At 43.5% G+C, this 19,167-nt stretch overlaps 1 protein-coding gene across 9 annotated transcripts in view; it reads left to right on the top strand.

The window, feature by feature from the left end:
* Positions 1-19,167, top strand: part of KMT2C (lysine methyltransferase 2C) — a 140,565-nt gene that overhangs the window by 9,369 nt on the left and 112,029 nt on the right. For all 9 annotated transcript variants that reach the window (XM_010712382.3, XM_010712383.3, XM_010712381.3 and 6 more), the window contains exons 2-3: positions 3,952-4,090; positions 18,012-18,218. In XM_010712382.3, coding sequence (XP_010710684.1) covers positions 3,952-4,090; positions 18,012-18,218 — 346 coding nt within the window. The remainder of the gene's footprint in view (positions 1-3,951; positions 4,091-18,011; positions 18,219-19,167) is intronic.

Below are 19,167 nucleotides of genomic sequence, written 5' to 3'. Positions count from 1 at the left end.
CTTCCTGGTACTGGCACTTTCCAGCCTGTAATGCTTTCTGTTCTTATTGAGAGTGCTGGAAGCTCCTAACGTTTGCTTTGCTGTCTGCCAAACTGGAAGTAGGTCTGACAGCGGAGTCCCAGCCGGTGAATGGGCTGAACAGCCAACTCGGTGCATCAGAACAGCAGTAGGGTTTTTATGTTACGTTTATTGCCACTGCTTTTATTTTAATTTTTATTTATTTTTTCCCACCAGAGGTACTGCATACTAAAGAGTATCTTGTAAGATTTTAAAGGAGATTTTTGTGATGACAGAACTTCTTACTTTTTTTTTTTTCTTTCAGTTTTTGCCTTGGAAAATAGTCCCTAATGAATAACACCCAGCCTCCCCCTTCAAAAAACAACAACAGTAACAAAACTTTGGGATATGCTGGTATCTTTGCCCTATTGCCATAGCAGAGCCTGCACACATATCTCCTTATCTAGCTGTGGGTTTACCCAAGTGACCTGAAGAATAGCATCTTGTGATTACTAGGAAACAGAAAAGGGGCAATTTAGACTCTGGTCAGCGTTGCTTCATCACTATTGCTTCACCATGTCCCCAAAGAAAACTGTGGCCCTGTAATGACGTTCCAGCCATCACCAGACTTCTCTTTCCCACTGGCATTCATGTGACAGTCTAGAAGGGAACCAGTGCCTCAGGTGGGCTCACAAACCCAGGGCTCCCACATGTGAGCCCGTGTTCCATCAGCCTCAGCAACCCTCCCTGTGTCTGTTGTATCTCTGTGTACAAGCAAAGCAAATAAGGAAACCAGCTCATATTAGAAAAGTGGGTGACCTATGTATTCTATTGAGAATGGCATATGCTGTTAGTTATTGTCTTTGAGTGTTTGCTGTGTTTTCCTCTAGAAAGGAGATTAAAAATAATTGTTGAGGAAATAAACTTACAAAGAGTTGGGAATTGCATAATGAGTTTTTTTTCAATTCTCAGCCCCCCTCAACTCATTGCATATGGGCACAACCTTAAGTTTGACAGAAGCGGTCATGAAAATGGGATGCAAAATAAAGCCTTCTATATGAGTTTGCAAATGAACTTCATATTTATTAATTATTCATGGTTCCTTCATTCCCAAAAACTTCAAAGGGGGATGCCCTAGCCAAATCTGATGAGTGTTCATTAAATACACAGAAAAGCAGATAATGTCTCAGACCAGATGCTGGAGGAACATCTCTGAAGCAGTGATAAGGATATCAGCAGCACCTTTCCCATGCCAGTGCTGGACCCCCACATCTTAGGAGTTTGACTCATGATGCTCGTTACATCTGTTCTTCCTTAATCTTCTGTTGGAAAACTTTCACAAAGATGAAATGTGGCACACAAAGCTAACATAAGCATTCTCAGTCGGTTCAGTGAGCACCACATTTTCGCTCTTCCAGCGGCACGTATTGAGACACAGTTTGGTTATTACAGAGACAGCCCTTGAGATGCTCTTCATCTCTTTTAGTGTAATTTAGGGCCCTTCCTTGCTGGAGCAGCAAACAGCAGGAAGAAGGCACCATACTGGTGTGAGCACATGTAGTGAGTAGGGAAACAATCTGTGTTGAGTTCTTGAGAATGACTCAACTCTCCTGAACTTTGCCTTTCGACTGTAATGGGTGTCCATTCATGTGTAATGGGATGAAAGATGGTGAACAGTAAATGATTTTTGTTCACTGGAACGTTTGTGCAGGTGCAAAGCACAGCAAGGTTCCTTTCTCAAAGCTTAAGTAGGTGAAACAAACGGATGAGGCGCTGGTGCTGGCATCACGGCCAGGCCACAGTTCTGGTGATCTTCCTCCAGCACTTCATGCATGGTTGTGCTGGGCTGTGCGGAGGTTTTGGCTGTAGTGATGCAGAACCTATGAACTCTATAGGAACAGTGGTGCACATTTCAGGACACACAGTGATGCTCATCTGGCTAATACAAAGGAATTTTTGCTCTTAATTAAGGTTGCACATAGAAATTTTGGGGCTACTTGCCCAAAATTGTTCTTCAGATCCAACATGCTTTGGAAACTAACTGCAGATTGTTCCAAAGGGCTCTGCAGAGCACGGCCTGTTTCAGCAGTCCCAGCACGGTTGTAGGGATTGTTCGTTCAGATGTGTTTGTGTGGGATTTTTGTTCGTTTTGTTGTTGTTGTTGTTGTTTTTTAATGGGGCTGTTTACTATTACAAAGAATGTATTCCCAGCAGGGTGTTGATTTAGTGTCAAACGTCTGTCGAGCTCTTTTTTGCCTTTTTTTTTTTTTTTCCCCTTCAGGACAGGCTGGTGGGCTGCTTTTCAAGTGAACCATATGGCCTTGTGACAGGCAGTCCTTTTGGAGTGTTTCACATGTCCAGCAGCATCTCAGATGTACATTACTGGGTAGCTTCACTGAAATAGATGAAGCAATTCCAGCTTACACCAGCTCAGATATCTGGCACACCCAGTCCTGTACAGGAATTTCTTATTCTTTTTTCTCAGCATTGTGGTTCTCTGAAGTATTTTTTTTTTATTGCCTTCTTTGAGGGCTTTAAACATTATGCAGTGCCTCCCTAAATGAGTTCACTCCAGGTTAAGGAATAATTTTCCTTCAGTCTCTCTGTATGAAAGATTTCCCCTTCTTGATCTGCTCTGGTGGGTGTATAATTTCAGTATTGCAGACTGAGATATGCTCTCCTAACGTTGCAATTTTATGTTCTAAAGATTTTCCTCTTTTATTTTTCTTATTTAAAAGATGAAAGCTTGTAGCAGCTTTTTTTTTTTTTTTGGCATGCCCACCTATGTCACAGATTCTTCTGTCACAGTCTGATATTAATAGGACGTGGGGGAATGGTTTTAGACTGAGAGAGGAGATGCTCAGGTTCAATGTTAGGAGAAGATGCTTCATTCAGGGGGCGGTGAGGCACTGGCACTGCTGCCCAGAGAGCTGTGGGTGCCCCATCCCAGAGCTGCTCAGGGCCAGACTGGATGGGGGTCCTGGGCAGCCTGAGCTGAGGGTGGAGAGAGAGGCAGCCAGCCCATGGCAGGGGTTGGATCTGGATGGGTCCCTCCCAACCAAAACATTCTCTGATTCCATGATTCTCTCCACCATTTCTCCACTGACAGAAGGCAAAAGTATCTTAAGCTGCATGTGGCAAAGAGCATCAGCCAGACCCCTATGATTTTTTGCTACTTAGGTTTAGAAATAAAGGTATGGGGGAGAGCAGAAATACTGCATTTTACTGCTCTGCAGCCCTAGGCAGCTCCCTTGTGTCCCTACATGCTGGAGCACCCAGAGTGATGCCCTGCAGCGCTCTGCTGACAAACATCTGACTCAGGTGGTACGGAGGAACAACCTAACAGGATTGGAGTTAAAGCTGCACACTCACTGGCCCTTTGTTTCATGTTTCTGCTCAGAAACAAACTTTCTAGACAAACAGAAGCTTTGTCAGCTGTAGATGTTTATTTTTCTGTCTAGCAACTGTGCCAGCATAGAATCAGTGTGACCAGGAATGAACTAGTGCAGGGACTTGATTGAAGTTAAAGCTAATCTGGGAGAAAAGCACTGTATTATAGCCCAAGTTAGTGTTGTCACCTCAATATTTCTTCTGAGCTGAAAGGGCAGAAAAGGAGGCGAGGGGAGAAGGAGAGCTCAGCTTCTAGCAGCTGGAAATGCATGTAAACCTGCTGCCTCCCAGGAGAAGGTTGTCACTGAGCACCACTCCCCTGCCTCATGGCTTATGGAACATCTCCAGCTCACCATCATATGCTGTGTTATGTAAAAATCTTCACAAGCATTCAGTTTCATGTTTTAGTTAGGTGCATAAAGATGGTGTTTTCTCACTCTACTATTCTGTTGCATTTGATGATATATAAGTTAATTTGTCTATAAGTAGATATTTGCATCGTCTGCTTACAGGTCTGGTTTTAGTAGTCAAAATAAATAATCATTATCTGTATTTTTCAAACAGAAGTCAAAGAGCAATCTGCAGAAGAGGATGCCCAGGTGGAAGTGGACAGCACCAAGCAGCTAACACCAGTCCTTCAGCGCTCAGTATCCGAGGAGTCTGCAAGCTCCACTGCCTCCGTTGGTGTCGAAGCTAAAACCAGGTGAGTGGGCAAAGAGACGGGTGCTGGAACAGGGCTTGGAGCTGAGGAATGGGGCACAGAGTGCTTGGAGCACAGGCTCAGGGCACACTCCTGGTGCTCTGAAGCATCAGTAATAACAGTCTGTGTTGGCAGCTGCTGTATATGAGACCGATGGCTTAATTAGTGTACAGGGAGATTGAGGTGAAAAGCACACTTCTTAAATGTTGTCCTCAGATTACATGGGTAAACTCTCAAATTACAGCGTATTAGCTGTTTGAATTCAAGCAGATATAAGTGAGATTGAGATGCATTGTGATTACTGAAGCATTCCTCCTGAGAAGTGGTGTATAAGCAAATTCATATAAAAGTATTTCTGAACTTTCAGGTTGCATTTCTGTGTTTTCAGGAACAAAAACAACAAAACAGTTGTTTATATATATCCATCTTGTCAGTTTTACTGTATTTTTCGTTATTTAAGAATTTGTAATACTGGAAAATCAATATTTCTGATTTTTTTTTCCTTGTTTTTGTCAGCATAGGAGATTTAGGTTAGATATTAGGAGGAAGTTTTTCACTCAGAGGGTGGTGAGGCACTGGAACAGGTTGCTCAAGGAGGCTGTGGATGCCCCATCCCTGGAGGCATTCAAGGCCAGGCTGGATGTGGCTCTGGGCAGCCTGGTCTGCTGGTTGGCGACCCTGCACATAGCAGGGGGTTGGAACTAGATGGTCATTGTGGTCCTTTTCAACCCAGGCCATTCTGTGATGCTATGAATATAAGTTGCCCCCAAATCAGTGAAAGTATTAGTTAGGTTTAATGATATTGTTTGGCAAAAACTAAACCATGCTGCCTGTGATCACTGTTGAAGCAGTATCAGAGTATGAGAGCTACTGTGAACAGTTCTCTTTTGCTGCAGTTTGTTACCAGTCTGTTAGCAGGCAGTTACAGGTGCATTTCTGTTTTGATAGACTTGGAGACAGTACTGTAGTCATTTTAATTCATCCATGTCAGATACACAGCATGTTTCCCATGCACAAAAAATTAATTCGTTTTCTGCATGTATCATTTTCACATTTTACATGCCTGCAAACTTGCTGTGCTCCAATAGGTACTTCCCTCCTTACAGAGAGTTCTGCTTAAATAGACGTGGTATGTATACCTGAAGGAAATACACAAAAACTGCTTTTAATGGCATTTTCCTATGCTAATGCTAAACTGTGGTCAGTAAGTAAACCGACTTGAACTGAACAGCTATTTCTATTCTTCATTTCATCCTGTTTTGGATCCTTTGCAGAAATTGTTCTGAATGCTGTTTCATCCGCTTTCTGTTCTTGTCAAGGTTGCTTTCTGGCTGTTATAGCGAATAGTTGATTACAGCACTTTCCTTACCCATAAACTTTTTCTTAAAAGCTGGACAACAGTCAGCCAAAAAAAAAAAAAAAAAAAGCCCAGCTTAGTTCTGAACCAGCCCTTATTTGTTCTCAACTTACTTGTTCTGCCAGCTTGCAGTGCTGAGGTTGATTAGTCAATATTGAAAGGATATTGTGGACCGATTGCTTTGGCTGATCAAAGCATTAAAAAGCTAAATGTTATTAATTGATAATTAACGATGGTCATACCCCATCTCTGATGTTTTAGAAGAAAATGCATTCAAGAGATGTGCAACAGTAACTGGGAGTCTGAGGTTTCTCTGCTCCCAGTCGGTTCAGGATCTGGATGCCGAATTGGTGTCATGTTAGTTGGAGAAATTGTTGATATCCTCATAACAGTGGAAAAAAAAATAGAACGCCAGGTTTTATTGGCACTGTGTCTTGAAAACCTACCAGAAGAAAGCCTATTCTGAGCTGTGACTCCTTGATCAATCATTTGTATTACTGTCTGGGAGGTGTTCACACAGGCACTGTGCCTTGCAGGTTGGAAAGACTGGATGCTGGATGGCTTGTTTCTGTTTTCTTAGGACAAAATGCAACACAGCAATGATTTCTGGTTTTCTCACATAATGGTGGAAGGAAATGTATTGAGATTCAGTATAAAGTGGGACTCCATAAAGATTTGAAATCTGTAAGTTGAGAATACAGTTTAGACGTTGGTTTCCAAATTAGACATTCTCACCAGCTTCATTTCTTTGTGTATAAGTTTTGCTATTTCATTTATAGTGTGATTAACTTAATCCAGTGGAAATGGGTATAAATTAAGATATAAGTTTAGGTATGTGAGAGTTACGGGAATATTTTTTAACAGACTGTGAAGAAATTTGCCAAAACATAGAAAAGCACCAGTGGTAAGCAATACATCACTTTTTCATAGATTCATAGAATGGTTTCAGTTGGAAGGGACTCAAAGATCATCCAGTTCCAACCCCCTGCCATGGGCAGAGCTCACCAGAACAGGGCTCAGGGCCCCATCAGTCCAGCCAGAACCTCCAGGGATGGAGCACCCACAGCTCTCTGGGCAGCAGTGCCAGTGCCTCACCGCCCTCTGAGTAAACATTCTTTTTCAATAAGCAGAGTTGAATGTGAGTAAATTCTGCATTTCTGTCTTTGGTGGTAAAGAAGGATGTTAGAGGAGCATAGGACATGGGGCATAAAACAAAGCCTTTTTCAAATAAACAACTGCTGTAGAAAAATACTGAACTGGAGATAGTAAGATGCATCAGAACCAGGATAGGATATTCACAAGCTGAGAATTTCCCCAAAGCTTGCCTAGTGTGGTATCTTTCTTCTGATCCTTCCTGAGGCTAAATAAGAATATCCAAGAGACAGGAGATGGAGAAGGCCTCCGGTTTTGGAGCCTTTCTGCCCTGTGTAGGGTAGGGTGTGTGTGCCTGGGACTCCCAGAGAGCTGTTCCCTGCGGCCGGGCTTGGGTGGGGATTTAACAATGGGTTGAGGAGAGCTGCTCAGAAGGCAACATGCTGAAGCCGTTGAAATAAATAGCATGTGAGCCATAGGGGTAGGGCAGGCTGCAAGGGGTGAGGCCTGTGTGTGTGCTGAGAAGCAATGAGTGAATTATTGACCGCAAGTGGGGAGGGGCAGCAACGTCAAGAGAAGATAAACTATCGAGCCTGGCAGTGGTGGAAGTAGTGCTGCCAGCACTTATGTATCAGGAGTGCCATGGGACTTGGAGCCTTTTCCTTGGGCTGTTCCATTTTTCTTTTCATAAGCCCTTTGAGAAGCCTGTGTCAGCACAGGACTTAGGGCTGAGTGCAATCCAGACTCTTGGGAAGGAGGCTGTGATGCCTGTAGGAGTAGAGCCAGGAGCCGCTGGGACTTGCAGCAGAGCCCACTTCTACCTTCCTCCTCTATTTCCCACATTTCGCCTCCAAGCACTGAAAGCTAACAAGAATGACCTGGAAGCGCAGTTTCAGAGGAGAACAAAGCACCTTTTGGTTCATTTTATTTTCCATCAACTTGTCCTTTTGCTGGAACTACGAAGAAAGAACAGTCCTAACATCACCAAGCAGAAGCTGAGATTTTCATAGAGCATTCCTGATTTTGGCAATCTCCCTTTCTGCTTCGCTTTGCAGTTGGTCAAACCACAGCATTTTCATTTTGTCACTGCTGTTAAGATCAGATTTGGAGGCTGGAGATGGAGAGATGGGGCGCTTTCTTCCATCAGAAAGGAGTTGACGAACATTTGTTGATTGTGTGAACAAAGATAATGTCTGGTGAAAAAACAGCAGCGAACTTCATTATCTTCGTTCCTTATCTTTTTCTTTCTTTTTTAATCTCCAAGGAAAGAGCATTACAAAACTTGCAACACTCAGTGGAAAAAGAAATTGTGGAGTGGAATAGAGATTAGATAATCCAGATAGAACAGCACTGCAGCGATGGCAGGAGAAGCTGCATCTCTTTGGGCAGGAGGGAGATAGATAAAACATTTAATATCAAATATGTTTAAAATTTAAGTTGCAAAGTCAAGCACTTACTTTAGGAGATACCAGAATTAAGATTAATTTTGAAACATCGATCACCTTCCTTTGTGCCCATGCGTTCTTACATGGTTTGTAGTTTTACTTGAATGCTTCTCTGTAAGAATTCTGCTTGCAGAGTGCGGACCCAGTGAATGGAACAGGGCAACTGAAATCAATGTACTTGAAATCATTGCATGGTTTTGCCTTTAGACTGATAGTTGTTAAAGCAGTTCTGTCTCAGATTTACGGGGCTGTAAGGGGCCTTTGGAAGTCACCTAGTCATCAAGGCTGGTAACTACAGCTGTCATTCTGGACAGAACTTGATATAAATTGCTGTTAAATATTCTTCCAGTAACAATAATTTTAGCTCTTCCTCAAACAGTATCTTCCAGTGTTTTTAACGTTGAAAAGATTTTTGTGAGGTCTAACTCAGATTTTCTTCTTTCTGGGTTTATCCCATTACTTCATGTACCATCTGGCAGAGATAATGAAAGATAGATTTCATTCATCTCTGCAAAAGGCTGTTAGTTTATTTACCCAGCATGTTATAACAAAAATCCCAAATTTCTTTCCTATTTTCATTTTCTTTGTAGAACACATTTTCTTGAGCTCTGATTCTTTTCCTTGTTTTGATTTCTCTTCAAATGGTCCACATCCCTCCTGAAGCACAACGTGGGTAATGCACAGAGAGGGGCGAAGAAAGGTTTCACGTGTAGCTTTCATCCTGCCATATACTTGAGTTGCACAATTGGCATTGTGGCCTTAATGTTTTTAGTGCTGTTGTGTGGAACTTTTGCCTGGTTGGCATGCATAACCATGCCTTTAAGTTGCACAGCTCTCCGCAGTCCATCTATGTAGAGATGATCCAACCACTGAAACAGTATTTAGAAATGCCTCCTGTGCTATGTGAGCAGGTTCCCCAGATTTGTGGAGCCCTGCTTTCTGTCACAGCTTTCCTCTCACAGACAAAGGCTCCTCGGCAGCTTTTCTGTCTCAGCCAGGCTGCTAAGCTGCCTCTCTCCACCTGGTTTTGCCCTGTTGCTTATGTACAGCTGTCCTGCCGCTTGTGGGCAGCCAGCCTACTTCTGGCAGGCCAGATCCGTTCACTGTTCGGACAGATTTTCTTCCCTCTGAGAGATGGCAGGTAGACAGGAGCATCCCGTGAGCTGGATTCCATGGCTGGCAGTCTGTCAGACCGTGCTGAAGTACCGACAGCAGTACTTGTAGGCAGCCTCATGCAGACCAAGCGCAGAAGCGGATGGGATGCCTGCTTTGTCTGAGGATTACATGGGTACTTTTTGGCCACAAATGATGGTAGGAAGCTGGCATCCAGTTCAGTTCCAGTGTTCAGTGAATGCAGTGTCTGCTCTCATTTCTTCCAAATGTCAACTTGTCCGTTTTTTTCCCCTCCAGCATTATCTGTTAGACTCCTTTTCATACTGGTGATTCATCATCATATTCCCATTCTCTTTACATTTCTAACCCTACTTTCTGCTCATCAGTTTGTGTACAGTCTGCTCTAGGGCATTCTTTCTTGGCTCCTCAACAGGTTTGCATTTCCCTTACCACTGCATCTGTTTGTGACGTGACATTTCTTCTCTCATGTTCCTCCATTTTCATATTTGTTTTTCTTGTTCTCTTCCTGCTTCCTTTGGCTCCTGTATCATTTGTGCTATTGTGCTATTACAAAGGGAAGTGGTTTTAAGTTGAAGGAGGAAAGATTGAGGTTGGATATCAGGAGGAAATTTTTTACTATGAGAGTAGTGAGGTGCTGGAATAGCTGCCCAGAGAGGCTGTGGATGCCCCATCCCTGGAGGTGTTCAAGGCCAGGTTGGATGGGGTCCTGGGCAGCCTAGTATTAAATGTGGAGGCTGGCGGCTCCACCTGCAGCAGGGGGTTGGAGATTCATGATCCTTGAGGTCTCTTCCAACCCAAGCCATTCTATAATTCTATGATTGTCCTGTTTCCCCATCACCTTCCATGTCCCTTGCACAATAAGTGTTCGGACTCACCCTGCCCTTTCATTCATCATGCCTCCCTTCATATCCAGTTCAAGTCTGAAGCCGTAGTTTCCTTTCCCTCCTGATCCACTGCTGTGCATTCCAGCTGAGAGTTTCTCCTCTTCATATCTGTGCTGCTCTTCATGGAGGCATACAGAGGGCTGACTGCAAGTACAGGCAATTTAAACGACAAAATCTGGATTCAGAGCAGCCATAAGCTTTTGTGGCAGAGATGGTCCCTTTGAGCATTTCTAACCTTTGCCAGAAGCTTTACGCATACATGGGGAAAGGATGGTGCATCTGGAGTCTGTGAGATGCTGCGAGACTGGGGCGTGCTTAGTGCTGAGAGTTTCTGAGCTCGTAGCTTTGATGTGCCAAAGCTTTGCGTGAGCACGTGTGGTGTGCTTAATGAAATCAGAAACATTCAGAAAAAGAAGTCTGGGTTAACTTTGGTGGGGTTATAGAAAGTATATCTGTACCTCTTTAAAGGAAGATGGAAAACTGGAGGTGAGTCACAGCATCAAAAAGGTTGATGAGAAGTAAGGAGTAACTTTTATATGCAAAGCAGGTGAATGAGCTGGGACCATTCAGTCTGTAAAAGAGACTGGAGGAGGAGGAGAACAGGCTTACAGAATGGTAGGTGGCCTCAGGAGGGTCGCTGTGTATCGACTGTTCCATACAAGAAACTAAGGAATTGTCAAATGAAAATCTCAGGGCCAGATGCAGAATGAAAAGAGGTGGTTCTTTACACAGCAGGCAGTTGTCTGGAGTGGCACAGAAATCCTTGCCAAAGGATGTTATGGATTGCAAAAAAAAAAAAAAAAAAGAGAAAAGTGAATTGAAGAGCAAACTTGGCGAGTTCATGGGAGTGAAACTGAGAATTGCTGAACGCTTAGGAGTAGTACCTGATTCAGGAAAGCTCTGAACTGAAAATACTTAGGGGCATGGAAAGTATCAGATGTTTGCTCTGTTCTTTAACACCACCCATGCATCTGCTTATCGTATTTCCAACGCTGGCCATACTGGGTGGATGGACCTTTAACCTGACCCAGCGCCCTTCTGACTGAAGAGCCCCACTGCTGTATTTCATGTCTGCTGTAAGCAAGTGTTCAAAGATGTGAGGCTTGAATTATGCAGATCAGCACACTTTGCTGTTCCCTAATGTGACTGAACAGTTCTGATGGGACTTTCTTGAAAAAACAGCCAACTTGGTATGTATTAAATGTCAGCATTTTTCAGGCAATAAGATGTTATTTAGCATTCGTACAAAGCTACCTATGACAAACCTCCTAAAAGGTGCTGCCACCTCTGCAAGGGCAGTGCATTTTTGGCATGATATATATTGATTTGCCAGGAGAGGGAATCTGTGTTGAACAGATAATACTTCCTGGGTGCCAAGGCTCAGTGAAGATACAGGCCACACTGCTTCTTTTTTTCGAGGGAGATGTTTATGTGAAGTACCACCTTCCATGTCTGCTGACAGTTGTATTCTATGTGGGATCTTTTGTTTGAGACCAAGAGTCAATTGAGCTGGACACAGAAGAAAGATTTTGGCCGTAGAACAGACCAGCATTCACTTTAGTTAACACTGGCATTTTAATAACTCCCCCTGTATTTATGGCATGTGAAGTTCTAATTGAACTTTAAACATTTGTTTAGATTAAAGCTGGCAGATGTGGTACATATTTGTACTTTTTAAATCTTAAAAACTCAGGAAAAAAGTGTTGTTTTGCTGGTAATGCTGGAGGGGGGTAATGCTTTCTTTCAAATTGCAAGAGTATCATTAAGTAGATTATATGGCTGTAGAACTCCAACTGTGCCAGTTGGAAGAAATTGGAAAGCAATTACTGTCTAATGTTGTTTAATTGCTTTGTGCAAACTTAGAAGTTTGAAAATTCTTCACTGGAAGTTCTGAAGTTCATACAAACTGCCCCCACCCTTCTTTTTTTAAAGGAGTTGTGCTGTGTAGTTAAATGCTGCTTTCAAAACCGCCTCTGTACAGAGTGACTTCAAAATTTCAAGTTGTCTTGTGATTCAGTTTCCTTTTGGAAGGAGAACATCGCATGTAAAACATTTAAATATAGCTTACATCTGAGAAATTCTGCATCTTTGTAACATCTCTATTTTGCACTTTTCATGTTTCTCAGGCCTCATTAATTCAACAGGACAATGGATTGGGTTGCTGTGCTCTATCGATGGGAAGTCATTGGGATGAGGGTGTCATGAGATGAAGTCTCTTGTAATGGCACTGCTCCAAAGTTTGCATTAGTAGTTTTCCTTCAAGCTTCTTTATTATCAAAGCTCAGATACTGACATGATATTGAGATGATGAAAAGGCAATATTCCACGCTTCCCAAAGTGTTATAATAACTTCACCTCTGTGAGTATCTCACATATTAGAACACACACTGATGCAGACCACTGGAATCGTTTGAAGTCAGGAATCTGTTTTCTGTTAAAACGCAGCTTGCAGGTCTTGATTTGAATTTTCAGAAGTGATACAATGCTACATCTTCACTAAGGAGAAAAACAATTTACTCTGTAAATAACACAACATAAAATGAGGGCGAAGGCAAAGAGTGCATTATCACAACTTGGCACAGCTAAGTAAATAGCAGATCCCCCGTAGTGTTTAATTTTGCCTTTTAACATACGGTAAAACAACTAAAAGGGTTAGCTGGGAAACTAATTCTCAAGGCCAATTCTCATCAGTCTGCTTTGATAAACTGTACACATCAGTCTGTTCTGTCGACTCCCTGCTCTTTGGAGAGGAGTTGGAAGGGACTTCAAAGGTCATCGAGTCCAGCTCAAACCATTCTATGATAAGTTCTGTTCTGCTCCTAAGTATTCCATTTCATTGTGTTGAGCTTGTTTGTAATTGTGAAAAATGCACGCTAAAAACATTTTAAATCTGTAACAACTTTGCTTATATTGTGCAAAATAGGCATAAATCCTCTCAGCTTCACCTTTCAAAAATGCTAAGGTGTGTGTGAAAAAGGCATCCCAACGACATTTCTGGACAGTTACAAAAATGATTACATAATTCATTTAAAAGGAAACTCATGGCAAAAATCAAATGATATCCTCTTTGCTTTCTTTTTACTTTTTAAATGAAAAACTTTAATGCAGTCATTGCATTAGTGATCACCTGTTAAGGCCATGTCAGTGGTCATCACGTTAAGGCAATGGTTATGGCTGGCAGACCATAACAGAACTGCCATACCCTGGGCTTTCCTGTGTCAACAGCAGTGACAACCTCTGCTCTTAATAATCAGAGTGCTTGAAAAGATGAGATGCAAAGTAGAATTATTTGACAGTTGTTGTTCCATTGTAGTCTGGGAGGAGAAGATGTAAGTTTGAGATGTAAGAAGATGTAGTCTGAGAAGATGTAAGAGAAGAGCATCTGTTGAGTTGAATTCATGAGTTCGTATTTCTCCTGCTGTTAAGAGCTTCTGTTCATCTCTGTGGGATTTTTGGGTTCCTCTGAAAGAAGGGGATCCTTAGCACCTCTATGCAGAACAAGAGGCTGAGGGATTTTCTCCAGGCCTTCTCCTTCATCATTTAGTATTAGAAGCGGTGCGTACCTTAAAGCACCACACCTGTAGATGTGATCAGCACAAGCCACTTGCTTTCTGCCTTGGCAATGGAATGTGCAGGTCTCCTGGGGATGTGAAGGGAACTGCAGAGGTGTGCTTGTAGGGAAGGATTCTCATGAAGAAAGGAGGCAGAGGTGTGTTCTTCGGCTTGTGGATGAACAGCAGTGCCGCACATGGCTGCAAACTGTCCCGAGTTCCACCCAGGTATGAAGAGCAGGAGGGTGAGGGGTCACTGCTGATCCCATCGAGGGTCATAGTAACTCAGAGACCAATGTGAAGTCATTTCTGTCTGCAGCACAGCAACACCCAGGCAGACACGAGCGTAGATCTGTGAGATAAGGGAGACCTTGTAAACAAGGCATTCAGTCTGCACATCTGCTCACTGTCACAGAGCCTTGGCTGACACAGGATACCCTGGTGCCATTTGCCAACACAGAAGGATCCTGGAGGGGCTTCTGTTTGCTCTTGGAGATTTAATTGTAGTGGCACTCGGTGCTCTTCAAGTGTTGGTAAGTCTGATGGTCAGCCTTAGTTCTGTTAACAAAGTTTTGGGGACCATCAGTTTTACCTTAATTTCCTAACGGAATATTTGCAAGCCAGCCAGAAGATGTTTTTCCTCTCTGGTTATAATTTAATATTGTGCAACTGGTTGCCCAACGCTGTGTCGAAACAAAATCCTTTGAACAGGAAAGTTTGTATTTTAGGATGAGTCCTAAATGTCCATATGTCATCGCTTAAGTAAATTGTGACTGTTCCCCCTTCCTGCAGGATTAACTGTCTGTAGGGCATTTTCTTTCTTTTGCTGGGATGCAGACTGTGGAGAACTGTAGCATCTGAGATTCTTGTCAGAGGGCTCTGCTTGTGGAAGAGGCTTGCAGGAGATGATGGCTGCAGCAGAGTGCTGAGATTGTCAGACATGATTTTGTCAGACAGGGCATCTCTTTGAGCTTCTTAGGAAAGTTGGACTTCCTCTCAAGGTTTGGTGGGACCAGGCGTTAGCTCAGGTGTTAACCTCATCGCCTTTTACTGCATCTCCTAAATCCAGCTGTACATCTGTTTTGTTCTGAAAATGTTTTTCTTTCCATCATCTATTAAGATTTGTGGGCATACAAATGTATGAGGTCCTTTAGGATGGGGTGAGCTGCCAGCACTTCCTGGCAATGAACCACCTGTGGAAGTTTAAACTTTATGTGTGTAAGGTAGCATCTGTTCTAGGAAAATTTAGAGTTGCATTGAAGTTAACAATAATGATGAATTTAAATTTTCCTTTGGAGCTTCATAAGTGTGTCTTCAGTGCAGTATTGGTGAGCTTAAGTTTCTTTTTTTCCTTAGAAGCTTATAAAAAGATATGTAACACACCATCTCTTGCTTGTTATCCCATTTTGAATTAGGCTGTTCTGAAAATATGCTAATTATGATAACAGATCTTGAGTTTGATCTTAAGAGTTGCCAGTATCTCAATTTTGTTATCTTCAATATGAGAGCTCTTCTTGCACCACAGATTTAGATTCTCTAATTGCATATTGACATATGGAAAGTAGATTTGTAAGTACTTTCTGCTATCCTCAGATGATATGAATAAAAAAACTCTACCTTCTGCCCATACAGACATAACTTAAAATATTTACTGAGCACTCACACCTAAAAGGCTCACGCGGTGGAACTGGCCACTTTGTATTGCATGACAGAACAGCAGCGTGGTGAGTCGAGGAGCAGAGCACTGTTGCTTTTTACTGGGCAGGGAGCACGCTGGCTCTGCTTGCTGCTAGCTCCCCGAGAGCGAGAGCTCGATGCATTTCTGTTCATTCTCCCTTGAAAGCATCAGTAACCTTTTTTTTTTGTGACTTTGATAATCTCTCCCTCCCTCCGCCCCCCCTTTCTCTTTTTCCTCTTGACAGCGGTCTGACCACGTTCCGCTTCCCCTTTCTTTTACTTATGCACCTACGAGCCTTTAGCAAAGGATTCCCCCACCCCCCTCCTTGCTGGGAGCGCTTCCTTCAGCCGCGTCCACAGCTTTGCTGGAGCAGCAGCAGCACAAACCATCTGATTCCTGACAGCAGCACAGCTGTCCGCACCGCTCCACGGCGGAGCTGTGAATCTCCCAGCTCTGCTGTTCGCTCCGCCCGCAGAAAGCTGTGATCCAGGCAGCCTCCAGAAACGTCTGCTTTACCCCTGCATGCCTTTGGAAGGTACTACGGCTTAAAAAGTTAGTGTTTTTCAAAATTACTCTTTCATATTCTTTTCTAAGTCTTAACACTATTGCGTGTTTGCTACGACTGCATTTGAAGGAGCTTTGTTCCTTCAGTCGTAATTATCCTCAAGTCTGTTAGTGAGTAGCGACAGTCTGTCCTGACAGGATGTGTGAATAATTATTTATTCCGCTGTGGATAATCTCGTGTTTGTAACTACTGTAATTTATAGGCCATTGTGCTGCCTGCGTAAATCCCTTAAGTCCCCTCACAAGTCTCTCCAGTCTCAGCTAGCCCAAAGAGCTTTGCTTTACCCTCTTACAAACTCTGCCTGCGAGGTCAGGTCAGGTTTTGCTACTGGTCTGATAGGTTACGCTCACTGACATACAAATAGCAGTTATGGCTTGCTTATGCCATCCTGAAAACCAGCTTGTAAACAAGACATACCTACCTTCCAGCTGTAACCACACATTTTCCTCCCCGTTCTCATGCTACGTTTATTGTCATTTTTCTTTACATCATTTTACCTTTGGGTACTTTTTCCTAAAGATTTCTGGAAAGTGGCAGATGTTTGCCATCAGCTTGGGTGGAACCATGTGAGATGTGTGACTGACGTCAGAAATACGAGGATGAACATTCCCCACCAGTACTATGGCAGGTTGTTCATCTGAGTACCAGGAATGGGACCACAATTATGTGCAGCTGAGCTGCATGTCCCCAGGAGTATGTGTGCCCTGGAGAGAGTTCAGTGCTGCCTACAAGGTGCAAGTGAAAGTGTGGGACCTTAACTGGGGCTAAGAATTCATGATACACTGCTGTCTTCATTAGACTCTGTCTGGTATTACCAGTACTATAATAGCAGTTCATGTACTTGTATTTGCTTTCTTCTTTTTTTTATTTTTCTTTCTCCTAGTGTTGTTTTATGGTGAGGGCAAAGGACCTGGCTCAGAGTGTGCAAAATCAAGTCAGAGGGGGTTTCCTGGATTCTCAGTGTCTTCTGTGCTGAGTTGGAACTTTTTTACTTTATTCTTCTGTTGCAGCTCATGCCTCACCTGGCTGGAAAGGCATGGGCACTATATTCTCCTTTCAAAATTCAGTAAATATTATGCACGAGCTCAGCTTTAAGATTTCCTCTTCTTCCCACATTACCTTTCTCCATCCACCCAGCCAGCACAGACCAAAACCCAAATCTGCAGGTTGCAGATGCGCTTACATCTATTTAAATGGGATCCAGTCAAAACGAGGCCTCCAGCCAAGTGCCTGATTCCCTGAGGCATCTTTATGGGGTCTTCAGGGCGTAAATATGAAGAAAACAGAATTGCTCATTTAAGCATAAAAATGTGTTAAATGGCCTCCCTTGAAACCAATGCAAACTGCATTAGTTGCAGAAGTTCACATTTTAAGTTTGTGGATATGTTTATTATAGAAATATTTTTCAGTAGATTCCATATGATGTGACACAAGGAGGGCTGTCAGAGCTGTCATTTCAGTGCTGCTGCTATGTTATGCATGCTAAAACATAATTGCAAATGGTACAGGGAGAGCTTAATGGTCACAGTTCTGTAAATAGACATCTCCTCTAGTAAAGCTTCAAGGTGTTGTTTTTATATGTGAAATGAGGACTCTTGGATTCGTGCATACCATGCTCAGAGTGACTGCAGTCATGGCTGTGACTATTCCCATTCTGTTGTTTCCACGTTTAATAAATCTTTTGACGTACCATATAAGCACACTGTGTATGTGCTTGTAGAAAGGTAGATGTGTAGTACACGTGCATCATGTACAGAAGGCTTTCCCTTTTTTGTGGTGGCAATGCTGAGGTCTTATAATGGGGGTGGTTGTTAATTATGTTTATCCTACCCTACTCTGTTCTGCTCTACTTTACCGTGTTTTCTGCCACCTTTTACCTAATGCGTGCCTCAAGATACAGTGCTCACCCCTCCCATCCCCTTACAGCCGGGATGTAACAAACTGTCACACGCTGAGAAGTTTTGAGTAGAAAGGTTGTATTAATCATTTGGATATTTCCTGGTGGTTTCTGTTTGCTTGTTGGAATCGTGCACTTCTGTGAGTGCAAAAGTTCTTTTACGTAAGTAGTTGGAAATGGACTTCCATAATGTTGGGTTCTGGCAGCACTCGGGAACTGCCATTGTTTTGATATGAAGGGTTAAACTGGCACAGAGTTGATTCTGGATGGAACAGTTTCTGCTGTTTTCCCCCTCCCAAATAATCATCTTCCCTCCCACAGCGAACAACTCTGCGCCTTTTGTTACTGTGGTGAACGAAGCTCATTAGGACAAGGAGACTTAAAACAATTCAGCCCAACTCCTGGGTACATCATCCCATGGAAGAACCAGCCTTTAAACAAGAGCGACGCCAGCGACAGCGCCGATGGAGCTTGTGAGAGGACTCCAAAGCAGAACTCAGTGCCGCGCAAACAGAGAGGGCAGAAGAAGTAAGTGTGTTTCGCCATAACTATCTATGGCCTTATGGGTTTGTTTGTACGCAGCTTTGGAAATGTGTTACAGGTACCGTAGTGTTGCATTTGTGAAAATTATCAAATGGATGTGGTTAGTAAGAGTCATTGAATGGCTTAGGTTGGAAGGGACTTCAAAGATTATTCAACTCCTCTGCCATAGGCAGGGCTGCAAAGCACCAGATCAGCCACTTCATCAGGCTGCCCAGAGCCTGTCCAGCCCAGCTCTCATGCCCCATCCCTTAAGGTGTTCCACAGCTCTCTGGGCAGCCTCTTGCAGCGCTCACTGCATTCTCAGTGACAAATTTCCCCGTCATCTAATCTGAATCCCCCCTCTTTTAGTTTAAAATCATTCCCCCAAATGGTTCAGTAGCTTTGGGTCGTGGTTTTTTTAAGCCTGCAAGCAGTACAGAAATGTTTGCCTCGCTTCTAAAGGTTGGTTTCTGCCCTTAAGTGAGAATCTTGAATAGAAGACCATAGGAAAGTATTTACTATCCATGCACAGGTCTGTTTTGAGATTGAAGTAAACTGAAGGCAGATGCAGGATAGGAGCAGGAGGCTTCTGAAGCTGCCTGTGTTCCAAACTACGGGTGACGACTGTCATCTCGTTGGAGCAAGGAGAGTCCCCGTGCCAGGATGGCACCGCGGTGCTGCCTGGTGTTCAGGAGCACCTCCTGTGCTCCACTTTGTGCCCGCTGCCTCGGTCCTGGCGCCGGGCAGCGCTGACAGCAGCCTGTCACCGATGAGACCCAGGCTGCACAGCCCCCAGCACTCTCAGCTTTCTCCTCACAGGAGAGTTGCTGCAGCGCCTGAATTACCGAATCCAGTAATTCTGACAAAAAATAAATGCAGGAAGGAGGAGCGCTCGGAGCCCTTGGGCTTTCGCTCCACGGCCTCTCTCCAGGGCCGCCCTCGCCGCGGTGCCGCC

This window comes from Meleagris gallopavo, chromosome 6, assembly GCF_000146605.3.
Source record: "Meleagris gallopavo isolate NT-WF06-2002-E0010 breed Aviagen turkey brand Nicholas breeding stock chromosome 6, Turkey_5.1, whole genome shotgun sequence".
NCBI classification, from domain to species: Eukaryota; Metazoa; Chordata; class Aves; order Galliformes; family Phasianidae; genus Meleagris; species Meleagris gallopavo.
This window is presented reverse-complemented; position numbering and strand designations above follow the sequence as displayed.